Below are 21,776 nucleotides of genomic sequence, written 5' to 3' on the forward strand. Positions count from 1 at the left end.
AGGTATATGTACCACATTTTTAAAATCTAGTCTATGATTGATTGGCATTTAGGTTGAATCCATGTCTTTGCTATTGTGAATAGTGCTGCAATGAACATACTTGTGCATGTGTCTTTATAATAGAACAATTTATATTTCTTTGGGTATATGCCCAGTAACGGGATTGCTGGGTCAAATGATGTTTCTGTTTTTAGGTCTTTGAAGAATTGCCACACTGTCTTCCACAATGGTTGAACTAATTTACATTCTTACCAATAGTGTGCAAGTGTTCCTTTTTCTCTGCAACCTCACCATCATCTGTTTTTTTGTTTTGTTTTGTTTTGTTTTTTTACTTTTTAATAATAGCCATTCTGACTGGTGTGAGATGGTATCTCATTGTGGTGGTTTTGATTTGCATTTCTCTAATGATCACTGTTAGCTTTTTTCCCATAGGATTGTTGGCTGCATATATACCTTCTTTTGAAAAGTGTCCATTCATGTGCTTTGCCCACTTTTTAATGAGGTTGTTCGTTTTTCTTCTGTAAATTTAAGTTCCTTATAGATGCTGGATATTAGACCTTTGTCAGATGCATAGTTCGCAAAAATTTTCTCCCATTCTGTAGGTTGTCTGTTTACTCTGTTGATAGTTTCCTTTGCTGTGCATTAACTCTTTAGTTTTATTAGGTTCCATTTGTCAATTTTTGCTTTTGTTGCAATTGCTTTTGATGTCTTCATCATGAAATCTTTGCCTGTTCCTATGCCCAGAATGGTATTGCCTCGATTGTCTTCCAGGGTTTTTATAGTTTTTGTTTTACATTTAAGTCTTTAATCTGTCTTAAGTTAATTTTTGAATATGGTGTAAGGAAGCGGTTCAGTTTCAATCTTCTACATATGCCTACCCAGTTATCCCAGCACCATTTACTGAATAGGGAATCCTTTCCCCATTGCTTGTTTTTGGTAGGTTTGTCGAAGATCAGATAGTTGTAGGTGTGACCTTATTTCTGGGCTCTCTATTGTGTTTCATTGGTCTATGTGTCTGTTTTTGTACGAGTACCATGATGTTTTGATTACTATAACCATATAGTATAGTTGGAAGTTGGGTAGTGTGATGCCTCTTCCAGCTTTTTTCTTTTTGCTTAGGGTTGCCTTGGCTTTTTGGGCTCTTTTTTGGTTCCATATGAGTTTTAAAATAGTTTTTTTTTAGTTCTCTGAAGAATGTCAGTGGTAGTTTAATAGGAATAGCATTGAATTTGTAAATTGCTTTGGGCGGTATGACGTTTTTAATGATATTGATTATTCCTATCCATGAGCATGGAATGTTTTTTCATTTGTTTGTAAGAAATCTCTGATTTCTTTAAGCAGCACTTTGTAGTTCCCTTTGTAGAGATCTTTCACCTACCTGGTTAGCTGTATTCCTAGTTATTTTATTTATTTTTTATTTTTGGTGGCAATTGTGAATGGGATTGTGTTCCTGATTTGGCTCTCAGTTTGACTGTTGATGGTGAATTGGAATGTTAGTAATTTTTGCACATTGATTTAGTATCCTGACAAGTTGTTTATCAGCTTAAGGAGCTTTTGGGCTGAGACTATTGGGTTTTCTAGATATAGGATCATGTCATCTGCAAACAGGGATAGTTTGACTTCCTCTCTTCCTATTTGGATGCCCTTTATTTCTTTCTCTTGTCAGATTGTCCTGGCCAGGACTTCCAATACTATGTTTAATAGGAGTGGTGAGAGAGGGCTTCCTTTTCTTGTGCTGGTTTTCAAGGGAAATGCTTCTAGCTTTTGCTCATTCAGTATAATGTTGCCTTTGTCCATTTTGGAATTGGATTGTTTTTGTTCTTGTTGAGTTGTGAAAGTTCTTTATGTATTCCAGATATTAATACCTCATCAGATACATGATTTGTAAATATTTTCTCCCATTTGGTGTGTTGCCTTTTTACTCTTGATGGTGGTCTATGATACATAAGTGTTTTTAATTTTCATGAAGTCAAATTTATCTATTTTTTATTGCCAGTGCCTTTGGAAAAGTTTTATGATTTTAGCTTTTATATTTAAGATTTTGATCCATTTAGAGTTAATTTTTGCGGCCGGGCGCAGTGGCTCAAGCCTGTAATCCCAGCACTTTGGGAGGCCGAGATGGGCGGATCACGAGGTCAGGAGATCGAGACCATCCTGGCTAACACGGTGAAACCCGTCTCTACTAAAAAATACAAAAACTAGCCGGGCGTGGTGGCCGGCGCCTGTAGTCCCAGCTACTCGGGAGGCTGAGGCAGGAGAATGGCGTGAACCCGGGAGGTGGAGCTTGCAGTGAGCTGAGATCCGGCCACTGTACTCCAGCCTGGGTGACAGCGAGACTCCGTCTCAAAAAAAAAAAAAAAAAAAGTTTTTGCATATGTTATAATGGTGCAACTTCATTGTTTGTGTATAGATATCTGGGTTTCCCTGCACCATTTGTTGAAAAAATAATGTTCTTTTCCCATTGAATGGCCTTTTCCCATTGAAATGTTCAATGCTCCCATTGAAAAGAAAATGTTCTTTTCCCATTTAATGGTCTTGATAGGCTGGCTGAAAATTATTTGACCATATATGTGGGGGTTGGCTTCTGGAATTTCTCTTCTATTCCATTGGTCTATTTTTCTGTTTTTATGCCAGTACCATGCTGTTTTGCTTACTGTAGCTTTGTAGTAAGTTTAGAAATTAGGAAATGTGAGACCTCCAGTTTTGTTCTTTTTCAAGGTTATTGTGGTTATTCAGGGTTCCTTGAGAATCCATGTGAATTTTAGGCTGGATTTTTCTGTTTCTGCAAGAAACTTCATTGGGTTATTGATAGGGACTGTTGCTTTGTTTTGAAACACGTTTTCACTGGGTATTGAATTTTAGGTTGACATTTTCTTTCTTTCAGCACTTAAAAGATATTTTTTGCCCTTGGCTTGTCTTACATAGTTTCTATAATCTGTGGCTGCTTTAAAAATTCTGTCTTAGACTGGGCACAGTGGCTCATGCCTGTAATCCCAGCACTTTGGGAGGCTGAGGCGGGTGGATCGCCTGAGGCCAGGAGTTTGAGACCAGCCTGGCCAACATGAAACTCTGTGTCTACTAAAAATATAAAAATTAGCCAGGCACGGTGGCAAATGCCTGTAAATCTCAGCTACTCAGGAGGCTGAGGCAGGAGAATCGCTTGAACCCAGGAGGTGGAGGTTGCAGTGAGTTGAGATCACTCTGGATAAAAAGAGCAAAACTCCGTCTCAAAAAAAAAAAAATTCTATCTTTATCTCTGCTTTCAGCAATTCAACTAAGGTGTGTGTGTGTTTATTGTGTGCTTGGGGCTCACTGAGCTTTTTGGATTTATGGTTTTATAGTTTTCATCAAATTATGAAAAATTTGTTTCATGAAAACAATGTTTTTTTAAGTACTGATTTTTTCCCTTTCAGACTTCAATTATGTGTATATTAGACAGCTTGATATTATACCTCACTGACTATATGTTCATTTTTTAAGCTATTTTTTCTTTTTTATGCTTCATTTTGTCTATCTTCTATCGCTGATTTGTCAAGCTCCTTGATCTCTTCTTCTGCTGTTTCTAATTTGGTGTTAATCTTACTAGTGGATTTTTTTTTCAGTTATTGTGTTTTCATCTGTAGAAGTAATGTAGTTATCACCTCATTGTTTCCTCTCTGAGATCATAATTCAGTGTCTGAAAACTATTGTTTCATGTATCTTGTTCAATTTGTTAGTAGTTTATGGTGCAAGGATAAGATTTCTGTTTTTTCTTATGGCTAAAAGCAGAAGTCCATACATTCATATTTTTAAGGACATTTATTGTTTCTTTAAATTTTGGCCTTTTGGAAAACTTAAACAAATATATGCATTGTTCTAAGTGAAAACTACTTATAAGCCAGATGTTGCATTACTTGTGCAAGGTTAGTGTTTCATTCAGAAGATAATTTATATTGACAACAGCATTGGAAACATGTATGAATCTTTTAAAGATAGGTGCTTTTGAGGTTTAGTGAAGTAGGCACACATCAGGGCAGTAAAAATGTCAGATTCTCCTTGTTACTCTGTGAATCTGGAGTAGGAGAAGCAGTTACCATCCAGGGGTACTTCGTGATCTTCGTTGATGATCTCCTATTTTGACCATAGTTCCTCAGCCTTCTTGAAACTTACGACCTAGTATAGCCATTAATTCAACAACACCACTACACATTGGACTTTGTTGTCATTTGGAACCCTCCCACCTTTAAACTGAAAACTTGTTGGTCCCCATATTAGTCATACAGTGCCTTTTCTTTTTTAGACACAAACTTTTCCCCATTCACATCCCACTGCACATTTACACGTCACTGGATGTTTGTCGATTATTTTTCCTCCTTTTTATTGATTTCTTTTCCTTAGCTATAACCATGTTATGTTTTCTCCTGTCCTTCCACAAGGAAATCTTGTCTCAGCTCTTTCCTTAATCTAATATTCTGAACAATAGTAGATGTGAGAGCAGTCTGTTTTTCTATTCAGTCATCTCATTAACCTATATGATTGATTTGACTGGCCTTACTGGATAGTCCGTCAGTTCCCTTTCTTCCTTGGCACTTTTTGGTGCATTTTTCCTGGAAGGCACATACTGGATCTATTAGTAAGAGGAAAGTCTTATCAAATTGAGTAAAATGATTCTGCAAGCCCTGAAAAACTAGTTACTTCTCCTTTTGGTAGTATGTCTACCCTGTATATTGTTTTCTGTATATGTTTTCTTTAAATGTAATTGTTTTTATAAAAGTGATATTTGCTTATAAAAATTCTAGTAACATCAAAGATTTTACAGAGAAAAATGTATGAGAATCCCATTATCAGTCTATTTGTCAAATAGCTTTTCTTCTTTTATTGTCTTTTATTTTTTGTCATTTACTAATTTTATGTAATGTTTATAGGGAAGACATTTCATTCATTAATTTATGTTTTTCACATCAAAAACCAGGCACACCAGGTTTTTATTGATTATGTCTTCTGTCATTTAGTTCTTTTTCTGGTGGCTATTACTGATTCTTTGGACAATTTTTAGTCAATAACAAATGTTTTCATGTGCAGTTTTAGTTAATGTGAGATTTATTTATTTTGTTGCTTATTTCTACCAGTAATGTTCATTGAGCCTTCAATATCTGTTGAGAATGAAATGGTGGCCTGATGTGGTGATATGCACCTGTAGCCCCAGCTACTTGGGAGGCTGAGACAGAAGGATCACTTGAGCCGGGAGGTTGAGGGTTGAGGATGAAGTGAGTCATAATTGTGCCATTAAACTCCAGCATGGGCACGCGAGAGAGACCCTGTATCTTAAGAAAAATTTAAAAAAGACAGAAAACGCAAAAAGTAGCCAGGCGTGGTAGCATGTGCCTATAATCCCAGCTATTCAGGAAGCTGAGGCAGGAGGATTGCTTAAACCTAGGAGTTCAACGTTGCAGTGAACTATGATTATATCACTGTACTCCAGCCTGGGCGACAGAATGAGACCCTGTCTCTAAAAAATTAAATTAAAAATAAAAAGGTAAAAAATACAAGAAAAAAATAATGAAATTGAGGCAGGAGAATAGGGTCTGGAGGCAGGGAACCTAAGGCCGATTCACACTGACTTCCTAAAAGTGAATCAAAAAGAAAAACTCACCTCTCCATGCCCAAGTAACAAAAGGATCAGAGACTACTCCGTTTGCAACACCCCGCCTTTCTACTGAATGGCAGATGAAAGAATGGAAAGTACCTCTACTTCCCAGAACCAGTCTTCATGTGCATAGGGTGTAACTTTGTAACTTCACTTCAGCCTCTGATTGGTCCCCTCTCACAACCAATCAGACTGGTCATGGGCCATGTCTTCATTTGCATAGGATGTAACTGTAGCTTCCCTTCAGCTTCTGACTGTTCGCCTCCCACAACCAATCAGACTGGTCACAGGCCACGTGTTCATTTACATAGTGTGCAACAAAATAACCAATGGGAAACCTCTAGAGAATATTTAAACCTCAGAAAATTTTGTAACCAGTACTCTTGAGCGTCTTGCTCAAGCCCCTTCCCACTCTGTGTAGTGTTCTTTTTTTTCTTTTTTCTTTTTTTTTAAGACAGAGTCTCACTTTGCTGCCCAGGCTGGAGTGCAATGGCGGGATCTCAGCTCGCTGCAACCTCGGCTTCCCTGGCTCAAGTGATTCTCCTGCCCCAGCCTCCCGAGTAGTTGGGATTACAGGTGCATGCCACCACGCTTGGCTAATTTTTGTATTTTTAGTAGAGACAGAGTTTAAACATGTTGGCTAGGCTGATTTTGAACTCCTGAACTCAAGTGATCCACTCACCTCGGCCTCCCAAAGTGCTGAGATTACAGGCGTGAGCCACTGCGTCCGGCCCTTTTTACACTTCTGTAACCAGGATTGGCAACTTAAATGGGCACCAGATAGGTAGCATGAATGAAAGAAAGGGTCTAAGTGCATGTGCTTACATTCTTTAAGTGGCAGGGACTGTGATATCTTGAGAGTATATGTCTCATCCAAATGTGACAATCTAGTCAATGTTAGTGGATTGCTGTCCTGTAAGAATACAGGCCTAATGTGGCCAGTCAACCAGTTTTTCTAGAAGAAACCAACACTATGGATTTTCATCTCATAATTTTTAAGTGGTTCAAATTTATAAAACTCTGTGTAGCCATTCAAAACATGATTGTAAACCAGGTATGATTTGTGGACCTCAGTTTGCAACTTCAGCTACTAAGTTTATTTTAGTGGTGTTTTAGGTGGGAAGGAGGGCAAATGTGTGTACCTAATCTGCCATATTAGACTAGAAGTCTCATGGTTTCAGTTCTTATATATTGATCTTTAATTCAACTGTAAATTATTTTGATGTAAGGTGGGAGATAGGATCTAATTTTTTTCCCCAAATAGTCATTCATCTAAATATTAGTTGAATAATTTCCCCCACAGATTTGAAATGCCACCTGTTTAAAAAGGGTGGTTTGCTTTTTTTTAAATTTTTAATTTTGGTGGGTACCTAGTAGGTGTATATACTTATGAAGTACATGAGACATTTTGATACAGGCATGCAATGTGTAATAATCATATTAGGGTAAATGAGGTATCTGTCACCTCAAGCATTTATCCTTTGTGTTACCAATAATCCAATTATACTTTTAGTTATTTTTAAATGTACAATTACATTATTTTTTACTATATTCACCCTGTTGTGCTAGCAAATACTAGGTCTTATTTATTCTTTCTAACTACTTTTTTTGTTCCCATTAACAACCCCCACTCTCTCCCCTCCCTAGACTACCTTGCCCAGCCTCTGCTAACCACCCTTCTACTCTCTCTCTCCATGAGTTCACCTGTTTTAATTTTTAGCTCTCACGAATGAGTGAGAACATGCAAAGTTTGTCTTTCTGTGCCTGGCTTATTTTACTTAACATAATGACCTCCAGTTCCATTTATGTTGCTGAAAATGACAGGCTCTCATTCTTTTTATGGCTAAATAGTACTTCATTGTGTATGTGCCACATTTTTTTTTTTTTTTTTTTTTTTTTTTTTGAGGCGGAGTCTCGCTCTGTCGCCTGGACTGGAGTGCAGTGGCCAGATCTCAGCTCACTGCAAGCTCCGCCTCCCGGGTTTCCGCCATTCTCCTGCCTCAGCCTCCCGAGTAGCTGGGACTACAGGCGCCCGCCACCTCGCCCGGCTAGTTTTTGTATTTTTAGTAGAGACGGGGTTTCACCGTATTAGCCAGGATGGTCTCGATCTCCTGACCTTGTGATCCGCCCGTCTCGGCCTCCCAAAGTGCTGGGATTACAGGCTTGAGCCACCGCGCCTGGCCCATATATGTCTTTTTACCAGTTTCTCTATTCCCAGGTTCTTTTTGATTCACGTCTTGTTTGTTTGGATTTAGTAATCATGTAGTTTTATTGAAGATGGGCACATGAGTGTGTTTCTTTTATCAGGAGGCATATGAAGCCAGTTAGTCTCAATACCATTGATGCTGAATTTCACCACTTGGTTAAAGTGGTCACCGCCAGGTCTCTTCATTGTAAAGGTACATTTTCCTTTTGTAATTTTTTTTTTTTTTTTTTTGAGACGGAGTCTCGCTCTGTCACCCAGGCTGGAGTGCTGTGGCCGGATCTCAGCTCACTGCAAGCTCCGCCTCCCGGATTCACGCCATTCTCCTGCCTCAGCCTCCCGAGTAGCTGGGACTACAGGCGCCGCCATGTCGCCCGGCTAGTTTTTTTTTTTTTGTAGTTTTTAGTAGAGACGGGGTTTCACCGTGTTAGCCAGGATGGTCTGGATCTCCTGACCTTGTGATCCGCCCGTCTCGGCCTCCCAAAGTGCTGGGATTACAGGCTTGAGCCACCGCGCCCGGCCTCCTTTTGTAATTAATGAATAATCTGTGGGGTGACATTTTGAGACATTTGAGACTTGTCAATATTCTGTTCCCTAATAACTTTTCACTGAAAGATTTCAGCATCCATTTATATAACTTGCCTGAATCAGTTAGTACATGAAAGTTACAAAATGGTGATTTTTAAAATTCTATCATTTTATGTACAATTCTTAGCTGGCATTCTTATTTAAAGAAGAGATTTTCCCCCTACCCGCCCACTTCCCCGTTTTTCTCGTTTGAGTCTTCTTTTCCCCTTTTTATTTTTTATAAACACCCTGGGTTTTTCTCATGAAGTTGATCAGTGTGACTCATCACTGCTTTGAGACTCATTGCTATAATCACATCTATGTAAAGTTCTATTATACCAGGATAATTTTTGATTTATAGCAGGTCAGTCATCTTTATGATCTTGTTCTTACACTGAGAATTCTTATTGATTTACTCTACTGAAACACAGACTTTTCAGAAACTGGAGCAACTGTGTTAAGGAATTCCCATTACACACTAGGCAAGAAAGTAAACAGTAAGTGGAGAGTAGGGTAACAAACACTTATGGTATCAAAAAACAACCGTGAAAAGGATCTGTCTTAATGTGCTAGCCCATTGCAGTTTAACATATTGCTTACAACCTTCACAATAGAATTTGAGTGACTTCAGTTACACATTCCAGGAGACTGGCAGTCTGTTACAATCAGAGTCTGAACTTTAGAGCAGGCTAATTTACAGCGATGGGATGAAGAAAGTTGTGGATTTGTATTACACACTCTCACCTGACACTGTATCTGATCCCTTACCTGCTGATTGACATCTTGAATGAGCTCTTTGAAGCAAGTTCCAGCTTAATTAAAACGTTTGCTTGGTTAGCAGTGATCTGTGAAAGCCTGTGATAAATATTGAATCAGGTTCACCTGCTGGTTGCTGTGAGTGGATAAACAGCTGCTTTGTGCAGTATAATCATGAAACGGTGGCAGTAGGGTACTACTACTGTTTGAATTTTTAAAAAAGGATAGTTGAAAAGGTATAGTTATGTTACTTTTGCTATCTTACTAGAGTGTGTGCTAATGTGAGATTTTGCACAACAGGCATTCAGTACCTGTTTAGATGGCTCGGACAACAGCAAATGGTTGATAATGATTAACAAACTCTTTTTTATGTCTCAAAGATTGTAGTATAATTCTATGTTCATTGGCCTTTTACCACTAGCTCTTCATGTGCATGACTTTTTGAAATAAAGGACAGTATTTTGCTTTTTTGCTTAAGTGGTAGATGAAAACAATCCCGTTAAAGCTTCACTTTAAGATTTAAAGTTATGAATTTCAATTTCTCCACAAATTTATTACATATTTTGTGGGAACTTGAATAATTCTTTTGAGTTTCCTTTTTTTTATCTGTAAAAAGAAGTTAGAAATATACATTAGTGGGCTGGGCGCGGTGGCTCAAGCCTGTAATCCCAGCACTCTGGGAGGCCGAGACGGGCGGATCACGAGGTCAGGAGATCCAGACCATCCTGGCTAACACGGTGAAACCCCGTCTCTACTAAAAATACAAAAACCAGCCAGGCGAAGTGGCGGGCGCCTGTAGTCCCAGCTACTCGGGAGGCTGAGGCAGGAGAATGGCGTAAACCCGGGAGGCGGAGCTTGCAGTGAGCTGAGATCTGGCTACTGCACTCCAGTCCCGGCGACAGAGCGAGACTCCGCCTCAAAAAAAAAAAAAAAAGAAATATACATTAGTGAACTAAGTATTTTAGCCTTATGTTAATATTAGTTAATTAACAAACATTACAATAGAAATGAGTTCAGAAGCAGTGGAGGAACATTTATGAAATTGTCTTCTTTTGACTACTGTTTATTCCTTTACAGAATAACTATGTCTGGTTAATTTGGTTGTAAAGAAAATGTTGTTTCCATTTGATTTTTGTTATAAAACCAGATATCAATTCTGGAATAAAGCCCTCACCCAAATCAGTCACAATCTCCTTTGAGCACCTGGTGAAAGTTACGGGTTCACTTTCTAAAAATGCACACAAAATTGTGTCTATAGTTTCTTGGTGATCTGTAACAGCCCATGGACCCTAATTTGAGAACCCATTTCCTAATAAAGTAGGTTGAAAACTTTTGGGGAGGAGGTGTTAAGATGAAAGCTATTCTGCTAGGTATGAAACAACTGAGGAGAAACCAGAACAGAGTATATTAACTGTGTGTGTGTGTTTTTTTTTTTTCAGCACTTCTAGCATTTTTCAGATATATTTTTCACAATTGTTAGCTTTAAAGATCGTCTTCCATAGTCGTGATTCCTCACTCTCTACCTGAAGTTTTATATTTTTATTTCTATCATCAACTTAATTAGAATTTTATGGTGAAAATGAAATTTTGTTTAAGCCATACTCAGCCTGTTCAACTGCTTGTTCATGTTTATCGACGTCGATGTATACAACTGTCATTCATATTTTTTCATCATAATATTATTCCATTGATTGGAAAAAGCCCCACAATTTACTTATCCATTCCTTCTGTTGATACATGTAGCTTGTTTTTCTCACTATTAAAACAATGCTGCAATTAATATTCCTCTTTTATCTGTCTTAATTTGCAGGAGTTTTTCTAGCATGTGTACCTAACAGTGTCATGCTGGGTCAAAGGGTGTATGTATCTTTGATTTCACTAGATCACCAATTTGCTCTCAAGTAGTTGTGCCAATTTTTTTTTTTTTTTTTTTGAGGCGGAGTCTTGCTCTGTCGCCCAGGCTGGAGTGCAGTGGCCGGATCTCAGCTCACTGCAAGCTCCGCCTCCCGGGTTCCTGCCATTCTCCTGCCTCAGCCTCCCAAGTAGCTGGGACTGCAGGCGCCCGCCACCTCGCCCGGCTAGTTTTTTGTATTTTTAGTAGAGACGGGGTTTCACTGTGTTCGCCAGGATGGTCTCGATCTCCTGACCTTGTGATCCGCCCGTCTCGGCCTCCCAAAGTGCTGGGATTACTTTGTGCCAATTTATACTTAGATCAGCAGTGAATAAGAGTTTCTTCTGGTGGATAGGAAATGGAATCTAATTATGGCTTTAATTTGCATTTTCCTAATTACTAGTGAAGTTGTACGTTAGATGGCACATCTTTTCAGATACTTATTAGCCTTTCAGCTTTTCTCTTCTGTGATTTGCCTGTTCTTGGTTTCCTGTAGGGTTTGTCTTTTAAAAATAGATTTACTGGAATTCTTTATATATTGTAGGTACTGATCCTCATTTGATTATATGCATTGCAAATATCTTCTGTCAGCCTGTGCCCCTTTCTCCCTATTTTTCTTTCTTTCTTTAAGGAATATGTATTTTTAAATAGAAGTTTAACATGTTAATGAAGCTGTGTTTTCAGTCATTTGTGCTTTTGGTTTATTGTTTTAGGAAATCCTTCTCTACATTTGGATCATAAAAGATATCTTCCTATGAAAGAAGAGACCATATAGCCTTTGAAGCTTAAAATGTTTACTATCTGGCTGTTTTGCTGACTCTTGCTCTAAAGAGTCTACTAATTGAAAGTTTTTGTTTTTTATTTTTCCCTTGGGGGACATAACATAGATCTTGTTATAACATATTTGATTTAAATGTCAACTAATAAGTTAAAACAATTTTTATGAAATAAAACTTGAAGATTATACTTAGGAATAGTTTGTAATTGCATGCATAAAATAATAGAACTAACTTTAAACAATTCCTTAGTTTATGAGTGAAAATGGTTTGATAAACTCCAAGAACTACACTTTGTAGAACAATTTAAGAATGAAGCTCTCTTTGTCAGTAAGATGAGGTGATCCTTATCATTGTCTTCTCCATGGCTTGATATATCAGGGATTCTAATGTCTCTTGAGTCAATGAATGAATGAAATGGGATATTACATGAAAAATGCTTAGCACAAGGACAGCCTTAAAAAATGACAGTATTATTAATAATGAAAATATTGGGATATATGTTTGTCATTATTAAAATACTAGCATAAGATGATTTTTCTTTTTGGCCTTGAAAAATAGTAATTGTCCTGTACTTTTTCCTTTAAAAGCTAATCTGGATTTTGAAGTAACTTTTTGATATGTGCAGCACTTCAAATTAGGACATAATTTAAGCATCTGTCAGATTTAATTGTAATGCATGGGTACAGAATTTGGTTCAGGAACATTTAGTCATAATTCATCAATTTAAAAAAAGCTACATTACAGTTATGTGCAAAACACCACTCTCAATGAATGAGCTATATAAAGAAATGTAAGACATAGTTTCTGTCTTCAAGGAATTTACAGTGTGGTTGGAAAGACAATACATGCACATGTGGAAAGTTATGGAAAAATACAAGTTTTTGTATTTTTTTTTTACTGTTTCATTGACCTAGTTTTCCTTTTAATTCATTCAAACAGGTTTCTCTTCAGTCTCTTTTTCTCTCTACCTCTTTATATACTTAGTTTTCATAGTCATGCTTGCTTTTGGAATTCAATTTGTAGTCTCCTTTGAGAATCTCTCCTGATTTACAGTTAGCAAAGGAACTTCTTCTTTGGCAATAAAATTAGTTCCTATTTCTTTATCATTTTCCATTTCTAAAAATATTTAATCACCATGCTTATTTTTCAGATATTTAGGCATAGTATATTTTTTGTGTGAGTAGTAGGGAAAGTTTGGAGAAAGTTATAAAACTTTAGAAGTTGACATTGTGGTATGTTACCATTTGAACTTATAATTATAGCTTGTGAAAGGAATAGTGAAAAGGACTCAGCAATTCGCCTTTCTTTCAAGATCAAATCTTCGAATCCTTTATCCTTGAAAGAATTTAGGCATGTCTTTATATAATGGAACAAGAGAGGGAATATAATTTATTAAACACAAGAAAAATTTTCTGAAAATCCTTGGTTGCTGATGTTCTATTAGAACAGTTTTGGTAATTGTAGATTTGAAATGTATTTTAAACAATTGGCTACTGCACATGGAAATATTATAGCTGTCACATCCACATGTATCTCTTGTGTGTGTGTGTTTTTTTTTAATGATAGTATATTTTTGCAGTTACTTGGGTTGGGTTTTCTTGCCTTTTTTTGAAGTAAAAGGACTCTGAACAGTTTCTAGCTTGGAGAAGAAGCCATTTCTTAAAGAGTTTGGTTCTGGCACTGTGTAGCCACTTACAGGTCTTAGAGGTTACAGATTTTGGGAAGCCCATGTGTTTTATATATTGATTTTCAGATATATTGGATGAGAATGAATATTATAAAATTTATTCTGTAGTTTCCTGGAGGAAAGGAAATCTCTGTCAATTTAAATAGCAAAGGGAAAGAAAAAAGTCTTTGTGAAAGATAAATATGATCATTTCTTAGCAGGAAAAATACTCAATAAGAGATATGAAATTGTTTAATTTTATTCATCTAATTGTTTTAAGACCCCTGGATCAAAGGGGTTCAGAGAGAGGCCATAAAGTATTAGCCTGGTAATTCGATTGGGGGATATTCCGATCTCCTGACACTGCTGGCATCAGGATCCTTCCTCTAGTTTTCTTAGAGCATTGAAAGTTGCTGAGGCCGGGCACGGTGGCTCAAGCCTGTAATCCCAGCACTTTGGGAGGCCGAGACGGGCGGATCACGAGGTCAGGAGATCGAGACCATCGTGGCTAACACGGTGAAACCCTGTCTCTACTTAAAAAAAAAATACAAAAAACTAGCCGGGCGAGGTGGCGGGCGCCTGTAGTCCCAGCTACTCCGGAGGCTGAGGCAGGAGAATGGCGTGAACCTGGGAAGCGGAGCTTGCAGTGAGCTGAGATCCGGCCACTGCACTCCAGCCCGGGCGACAGGGCGAGACTCCATCTCAAAAAAAAAAAAAAAAAAAAGAAAGTTGCTGATTTTGATATAGGTAATTATCTTTTGTTATAAAGTAAGTGACTTTTTGAAGCCTTTCTTACATTACTACAATGAGTTTTTCCGTCTTCTTCAAATATGATTGTGCCAAATCTTTTTTTTTTTTTTTTTGAGACAGAGTCTCGCTCTGTCTCCCAGGCTGGAGCGCAGTGGCCGGATCTCAGCTCACTGCAAGCTCCGCCTCCCGTGTTTACGCCATTCTCCTGCCTCAGCCTCCCGAGTAGCTGGGACTACAGGCACTCGCCACCTCGCCTGGCTAGTTTTTTGTATTTTTTTAGTAGAGACGGGGTTTCACCATGTTAGCCAGGATGGTCTCGATCTCTTGACCTCGTGATCCGCCCGTCTCGGCCTCCCAAAGTGCTGAGATTACAGACTTGAGCCACCGTGCCTGGCCCCAAATCTTTTATTTTATTATTTATTTATTTTTGAGATGGAATCTTGCTCTGCCACCGAGGCTGGAGTGCAGTGGCGTGGTCTTGACTCACTGTAACCTCTGTCTCCCTGGTTCAAGTGATTCACCTTCCTCAGCCTCCCGAGTATCTGGGACTACAGGCGCGTACCACCATGCCTGGCTACTTTTTGTGTTTTTAGTAGAGACGGGGTTTCACCACGTTGGCCAGGCTAGTCGCGAACTCCTGACCCAAGCAATCCACCTGCCTCGGCCTCCCAGAGTGCTGGGATTACAGATGTGAGCCACGGTGCCTGGCCTGTACCAAATCTTTTAAATGGAAACTTTAATAGAAGATCGCTTCTGGAGAAATAATTTCTGTTTAATAATACAAAGGAAAAATAATTAACTTTTAATTTCTACCGTATTCCCTACTTGCCTAAGTACCCATTGAAAACCATCTTCTTGGCCAGGCATGGTGGCTCACGCCTGTAATCCCAGCACTTTGGGAGGCCGAGGCCGGCGGGTCACCTGACATTGGGAGTTCGAGACCAGCCTGACCAACACGGAGAAACCCCGTCTCTATTAAAAATACAAAATTAGCGAGGCGTAGTGGTGGACGCCTGTAAGCCCAGCTACTCGGAGGCTGAGGCAGGAGACTCACTTGAACCTGGAAGGCGGAGGTTGTAGTAAGCCGAGATCATGCCATTGCACTCCAGCCTGGGCAAAAAGAGTGAAAGTCTGTCTCAAAAAAAAAAGAAAAAAGGAAAACCATCTTCTTGAGGAGTCTAGTCAAGTTCATAGATGTTATAATTCGTTCATATTACTTTACAACTTAAAAAACAACAAAAATATGTTTAATATAAAGTTAGCTGTGGTTTATAGTATTCTGAATTATGAAGTGAAAAACAGATTTAAGGTCCTAACTAAAGTCACTCTAGTGAGAAAAGTTTTCTGATACTAGTTCTTGATCTTTTGCTTTTGTTAGTACCACAACTAGTGTAACATTTAAAGATAAGTAGAACATTAAATTATTCGTGCCAAATTCACCCTTTTTAAAAATTAAAAACTTTGAAAACAAAGTATCTAGTTGTAAAACTGTATAATAGCATCCCTTTCTATTTGAGAAAAAGATATGAAAGATATGTATATATGAAGGTCAGTAAGTTATACACTAAATTATTTGTGATGGGATAGCTGATTTTTAAACAATATTTCTGTATTATTGTTTGAATTTTTTTTGACCAAGAGAAAAGGTGAAATTAAAAGGAGTAGATGGTAAAGCTTTAAGTGGAATTGATGTTGAAAAGTATAACATCAAAAAGTAAGTTTTCTCAGCCTTGAGAAAAAGCTACTGTATTGGATTACTTTTATGCTTAGATATAATGTATCTATGTAGTACATAACAATGCATTGGGCCATAGCATTCTAGTATTCACATGAATTTAACTGTATCATAAGGAAGATAAATAGTGTAATTGAGCGAAATGATTGATGGTATGAAAAAGTAAATTAATTCTACTTGAGTTACCTTAATTCTTTTTGTATGTTAATTGATTAATATGATCATTGCAAAAGCCAAAAAAGAATTCAGTCAGAAATATCATGATATAATTTGCATTCCATTTTCTCTGTGACCATAAATTGTTGGATATTGCAACATATGTAACATAAACCACATGTCAGCTGTTTCCTGCCTCACTGTTGACAAGAGCCCCATTCATAACTCTTCTTTTTATCCTTTTAGTGAATAAGTAATTATTCAATATAGAAGGCAGGATATTTGGAACTGGCTATTTAATGTGGCAGCACTCTGTAATGAAATCTGCTGTTACTGGCAACCTGAGAGGAGAATGTAACAATTCCAGCATGGCTGTAACTTTATCTGCTTTGACTGACTGTTTATTTGGCACATCAGTGAACCTTTTATCCCAGTGAGTGACAGCTCCAGAAGGGTCACATTTACATCCATTCTATCATGTATTGTAATATTTAATGGTGGACACGGTTGAGTGAGACTGGGAGTAATTTGAACTTGCTTTTCCACTGAGTTGAGGCTAAAAGACAGCTTGATCCCCAGTATTGTGGTGTAACATACTATGACTTAGCATTTGTTTATGAAGGCTAATCTTACTGATTACAATAATAATAATAAAAACAAAGTCAAGTAGAGTGTGTGTTCTACTAAATTAAAACTCTTTAGCCCGCAGTCTTTTAAGTTACAATGCTATTTACCTTTTTTCTTTCCCCATCAATGACCACTTCTATAAATTAACCCTTTTACACTCTTTCTCTAAAATGAGACTTTGTTCTGTGTCATTTGGTGTAATAATTGAGACTTAGAAGGGAGCAGTTATTAAGAACATGTGAGTTCTAATATATAGCATTAAACTTCTTTTTTTTTTTTAGTATTTGAGGATTTGGAAACAGAAGAGAAAATTCAGGTAGATTAAGTAGACTATATTCCTGATGCTCCATATGGTTTGTTTCAAGAGACATTTATATAACTATTTCAGTTATGAAACTGAGTTACAAGTGAAATTGTCTGGGAAAAACTATCCTGGATGATAATTTTACTGATGGGTTTACATTCCATGAGAGGTAATTGAATTTCAGATATACTTGTTCCACACCAGCAACCTGCTTTCATTATTAAATATTAATATTTTGCATTTATTTTCGTACCTTTGCTAAAGAAGAATTCTCTCTTCTTGAAGTTGTTAAGTGATACTTTAGATTCAACTTGATAATTCTATTCTTTTGTAAACTATATTTAAAAGCACTTCAAAAGCATTGGTGTATTAAGGAATATTTGAATGAACTATGCTGTGAACAAAACTATTAACTCTAAACTATAATATCACAAGTTCATATGAAGCCTAAGAAAAAATTAAAATTGTTCCTACTTTATCACTTTTATAATTTATGAAAGAGGAGAGTTAAAATGTACTCAAAACATTTGGAATTGGAGAGTTAGAGTGGTATGTTAGAAAGTGTGCAAATGTGGAAATATCATTTATAACTTTTAAAAGAAGGACCAATTTTACATTGTATTTGTAGTTTTTTCTTTAATGGCAAGTTTTAGATACTATAATTTCTTGTAATTTCTCTTTATTTGACCATTGTGATTCATTACTTACAGGTTCTGATTCCATGTGAGGTTTGATAACCTTTTTTTATGGTAGTTTAGATATTAGTTATCATTTCTTTCCTTTCTTACAGCCCCCTGGCCACTGTTCTAGGTGCTGTTGTTCTACGAAACAAGGAAACAGTCAAGAGTCGTCGAATACCATTAAGAAGGATCATGCAGGGAAATCCAAGATACCCAAAATATATTTTGGGACACGCACACACAAGCAGATTGCTCAGATTACTAGAGAGCTCCGGAGGACAGCATATTCAAGGGTCCCGATGACTATTCTTTCCAGCAGGGATCATACTTGTGTCCATCCTGAGGTAGTTGGTAACTTCAACAGAAATGAGAAGTGCATGGAGTTGCTAGATGGGAGAAATGTGAGTAAAATGATTTTGTTTTAGAGAAAAAATAAGGCTGAAAATAATTAAATTATTCAATATGTGTTTTGTATGTACATTTTAGTGATAATCAACTTCGGAAAATCAAATTAACTGCTAGTATTGATATCTTTTAAAAAATAATTTTACTGTAAGAAAATCTTGAGTCAAGTTTTAAAGTATGGGATTTGGTTTTAAAGCTTGGGGATATTTAATTCCTTGAAGTTAATTTCTGTTGTAGTCAGATATCTTAGTTTCTTCTTTTAAATCCTGCTGCCAAAAATAGTCAAACTTGGATGATGTCATATGAGGAGACAGAAGTGTTTAAATGATTTAGTCTAATTAGATCTAATTAATATACTTTACATACTTAAAAACTTCAAAAGCAGATAGTTTATTTAGGCTCTCTGTTCAGGCAAACTGGATTTTTTTAATTGAATGAGAAATATAATGATTATCCCACCTCATAATTCTGATTAATACAAACCCCTCTTTTAAAAGTTATACTAAATTATTAACTTTAAAAAGATGTCATTGGTGGTTTTGAAAATTTCCAAGGAAATTAGAATAATATGAATTTGGGCTTGGTGACAATAGAGAAGTCTTTCTTTCTAAAGACTTATATGACTTTCAAATAATTTTTTTTTTGGCAATATTAGTTTGGGAGCCTATGTTCTGGTGTGACAATTATTTTACTCTAAAATTGAAGTTGCAAGTATGAAATTATACCCCAAAATCAGTGAACCATAAATTGATAACTATGAAGTGACCAGTGATATTTTAATGTATTTTTTTGAGAGTTGTTTTGTTTTTCACTAGTATCTTATTAGAGTTGGTTCTACACAAAAAACTGTGAGCTATAGCCCCCAGAGTTTCATTTCATTGATATAGCACCCCTTACCATATAATGTGAATTAGTTATTTTGTTTTATGCTTTTCGTCCTTAATACTCTCTTTTATTAGATGAAAATGTATTTAAGCTTTATTTAGGGATAGTCAAAAGATACTTCAACAGATATTCAAATGAGATTATAAAGTATAAGTAGTAAAGTGTTCCAGTGGCAAAACTTGAGTGACTTGTTCAGAGCCAGGAGAGAATACAGAATTACTGAATCAAAGCCATTGTTGAAATTCTACAGTCATATTTATTTCCAAAGAGTTCTTCTAACTAACTGAGGAATTGTGAAATCCCTTTACTCTGTATATTAAAAAACTTCTCTTCCAGGAGAGATGAAAGTATTAAGTGTCAAGTGTTCAAAAACAATAAAATAAAGCTCTTTATAAAGGTAAAACTCCATAAATTTCATACATGAGTGATTGCTTTCCATAGTGACTAAGTGATATGCTGAATTCCCCAAATGCTTCAAATTTACTTTTTGGCTATATAGCCTATGGAAGAAGACTTGCTGGTATTGTCACCATATTTTTATCTTTTTTTATTTTACTTGTTATTGGGGAAATTATTATGTATTTGTAAAAAATACGTTGGCCAGGCATGATGGCTCATGCCTGTAATCCCAGCACTTTGGGAGGCCAAGGCGGGCAGATCACTTGAGGTCAGGAGTTCAAGACTGGCCTGGCCAACATGGCGAAACTCGTCTCTACTAAAAATACAAAAAATTAGCCGCACGTGGTGGCACGTGCTTATAATCCCAGCTACTTGGGAGGCTGAGGCATGAGAATCGCTTGAACCCAGGAGGCAGAGGTTGCAGTGAGCCAAGATCGAGCCACTGCACTCCGGCCTGGGCAACAGAGCAAAGACTCTGTCTCAAAAACAACCAACCAAAAACATACATTGGTAAAATACATTGGTAAAAGCAATGATAAAGTGTAAAATTGTGTATTGAAGGCAGTTTCATTTTGTGTAACCTAGAATCCTACAGTGCTGGTTATGTTTTTATTGATCTTTATTCTTAAGTTTGAATCATGTTAAAAAATAATTCAATAGACTTCAATGTTCTGAATTTTTCATTGGCCTTTAGTTTGTCTTAAAGTGAACAGGTATTTTATTTTTGAATATTAGTAATATGAATAATTGAAGATACCTGCTTGTGGTTTGCCTTGACCCAATTCTGCCCCAGAATGCTTACCTCACGGGCATACATGAATGTCCTCTTTCTTGTTCTCAAGCCCCCTTAGTAATTTGGTATTGTAATGAGGCCAATTACAAAGTCACTGTAGGTGTCTGTGTTTACTGTGACCGAATTACCAAAGCGAAATGATAAACAGATAACTGACAATTTGAATGAAAGTGTTTAAAGTGTGATAACACTTCCATTGACAGACTTCCTCAGGGTTGTGTTACACTGCTAAAATGGATGAGCTTTTCTGGTTTTACTATCAGCCTGCAGAGGGGTATCATTCTAACTGCCCTTAAAGTGTGTAGACTTTCTGATTTTTTGGCTTGATCCAAGGCACATGTGTTTTTGTTCATTGTTTCTTTTACTAAAGTGCCCTTATACTGGAAAAGTATGCACTTATCTGTTAAAAGTTAATTTTTGTTTCAGTTAAGAAAAAATAATTTTAAGTAGAGTTAGGAATGACAATTCTGAAATATTATTTTAGATATACATCTTTTTTTGGTTAAAATCAGACTTAATAACTCATAGTCATAGACTCTAAATGCACTTTGGTGATCATTTTATATAAAGATAAGCTTTCAGAATTGTATGGAAGAAGCTTGGGATGAAGAAATGGTGAATAGTCCTGTTATTAAACTCAGTCTGTATCAAAATGAGTGTGAAAGATGATTGACAAATTTTTACCTGAATCACGGAATTTTAGAGCTGGAAGGAATTTTAGAGATGATATAGTCAGTGAGTCAGAAGGAATCTTACAAGCCTCTGGTTCAAATATTCTTTTGATGCTGAGTCACATGAGAAAAATGGGGCCTGAAGTTTGCTCAGTCAGACAAGTAATTAGCAAGGAGGAACCAGAACCCAAATTTTCTGATTCCTCCTCCATTGCTATTTTGATTACACTAGAAACAAAATCCAAAGATGGCATTGAGGTAGGGAGAAGCTGACACAGTATGAAGAATAAGAACAGTAGAGGTTAGAGAAAGTAAGTGAAAATAATGTAGAAAATGGCCTAAATAAATATAGTTAGATGAGTCCTTTCCTCCTAATTTTTATTTTTAATACTTTGGAGGACCTACAGGTAGCATCCTTTAACATGGCTGAATACAAAGCTTTAGGAGAACTGGTCCTCAGCTATTCATGTCTTGTCCTTTGATTTGCTGACATTCTTTTATAAGTTATGAATCTTCTATGGTTTACTTTGTTCTAGCAATATCTAGATACATTTGTGTATGTACTGATGTATTTATATTTTGAAAACACAGATTCTCCTTTTAGATAATTCATAGATAAAAATACATATAAATATGAGATTTATATATATGCATATCTGTGTATATGCATATATATGCATATCTGTGTATATCTATACATGTATATATACAGAGAGAGAGTATAGTTCATCTCGCCTTAGGATTATAAGCATGAGCCGCTGCACTCAGCCTGTAATGAAATTTTTTATTTCCAGTAATACAATGGCAAAGGACATTAGTAGATAACATAAAAGAAGACATTCAAATTACTGCTGAACCTTGTTAGACTAGTCATACAATATTA

General features: G+C 36.7%; 1 protein-coding gene across 1 annotated transcript in view; it reads left to right on the forward strand.

Annotated features, from left to right (window-relative positions):
* Window positions 1-21,776, forward strand: part of BRIP1 (BRCA1 interacting protein C-terminal helicase 1) — a 183,892-nt gene that overhangs the window by 31,076 nt on the left and 131,040 nt on the right. The window contains exon 7 of the mRNA XM_033183748.1: window positions 17,851-18,141. Within this exon, the coding sequence (XP_033039639.1) occupies window positions 17,851-18,141 (291 nt within the window). The remainder of the gene's footprint in view (window positions 1-17,850; window positions 18,142-21,776) is intronic.

This window comes from Trachypithecus francoisi, unplaced genomic scaffold (genome assembly GCF_009764315.1).
Source record: "Trachypithecus francoisi isolate TF-2019V2 unplaced genomic scaffold, Tfra_2.0 Lachesis_group20, whole genome shotgun sequence".
Taxonomy (NCBI): Eukaryota; Metazoa; Chordata; class Mammalia; order Primates; family Cercopithecidae; genus Trachypithecus; species Trachypithecus francoisi.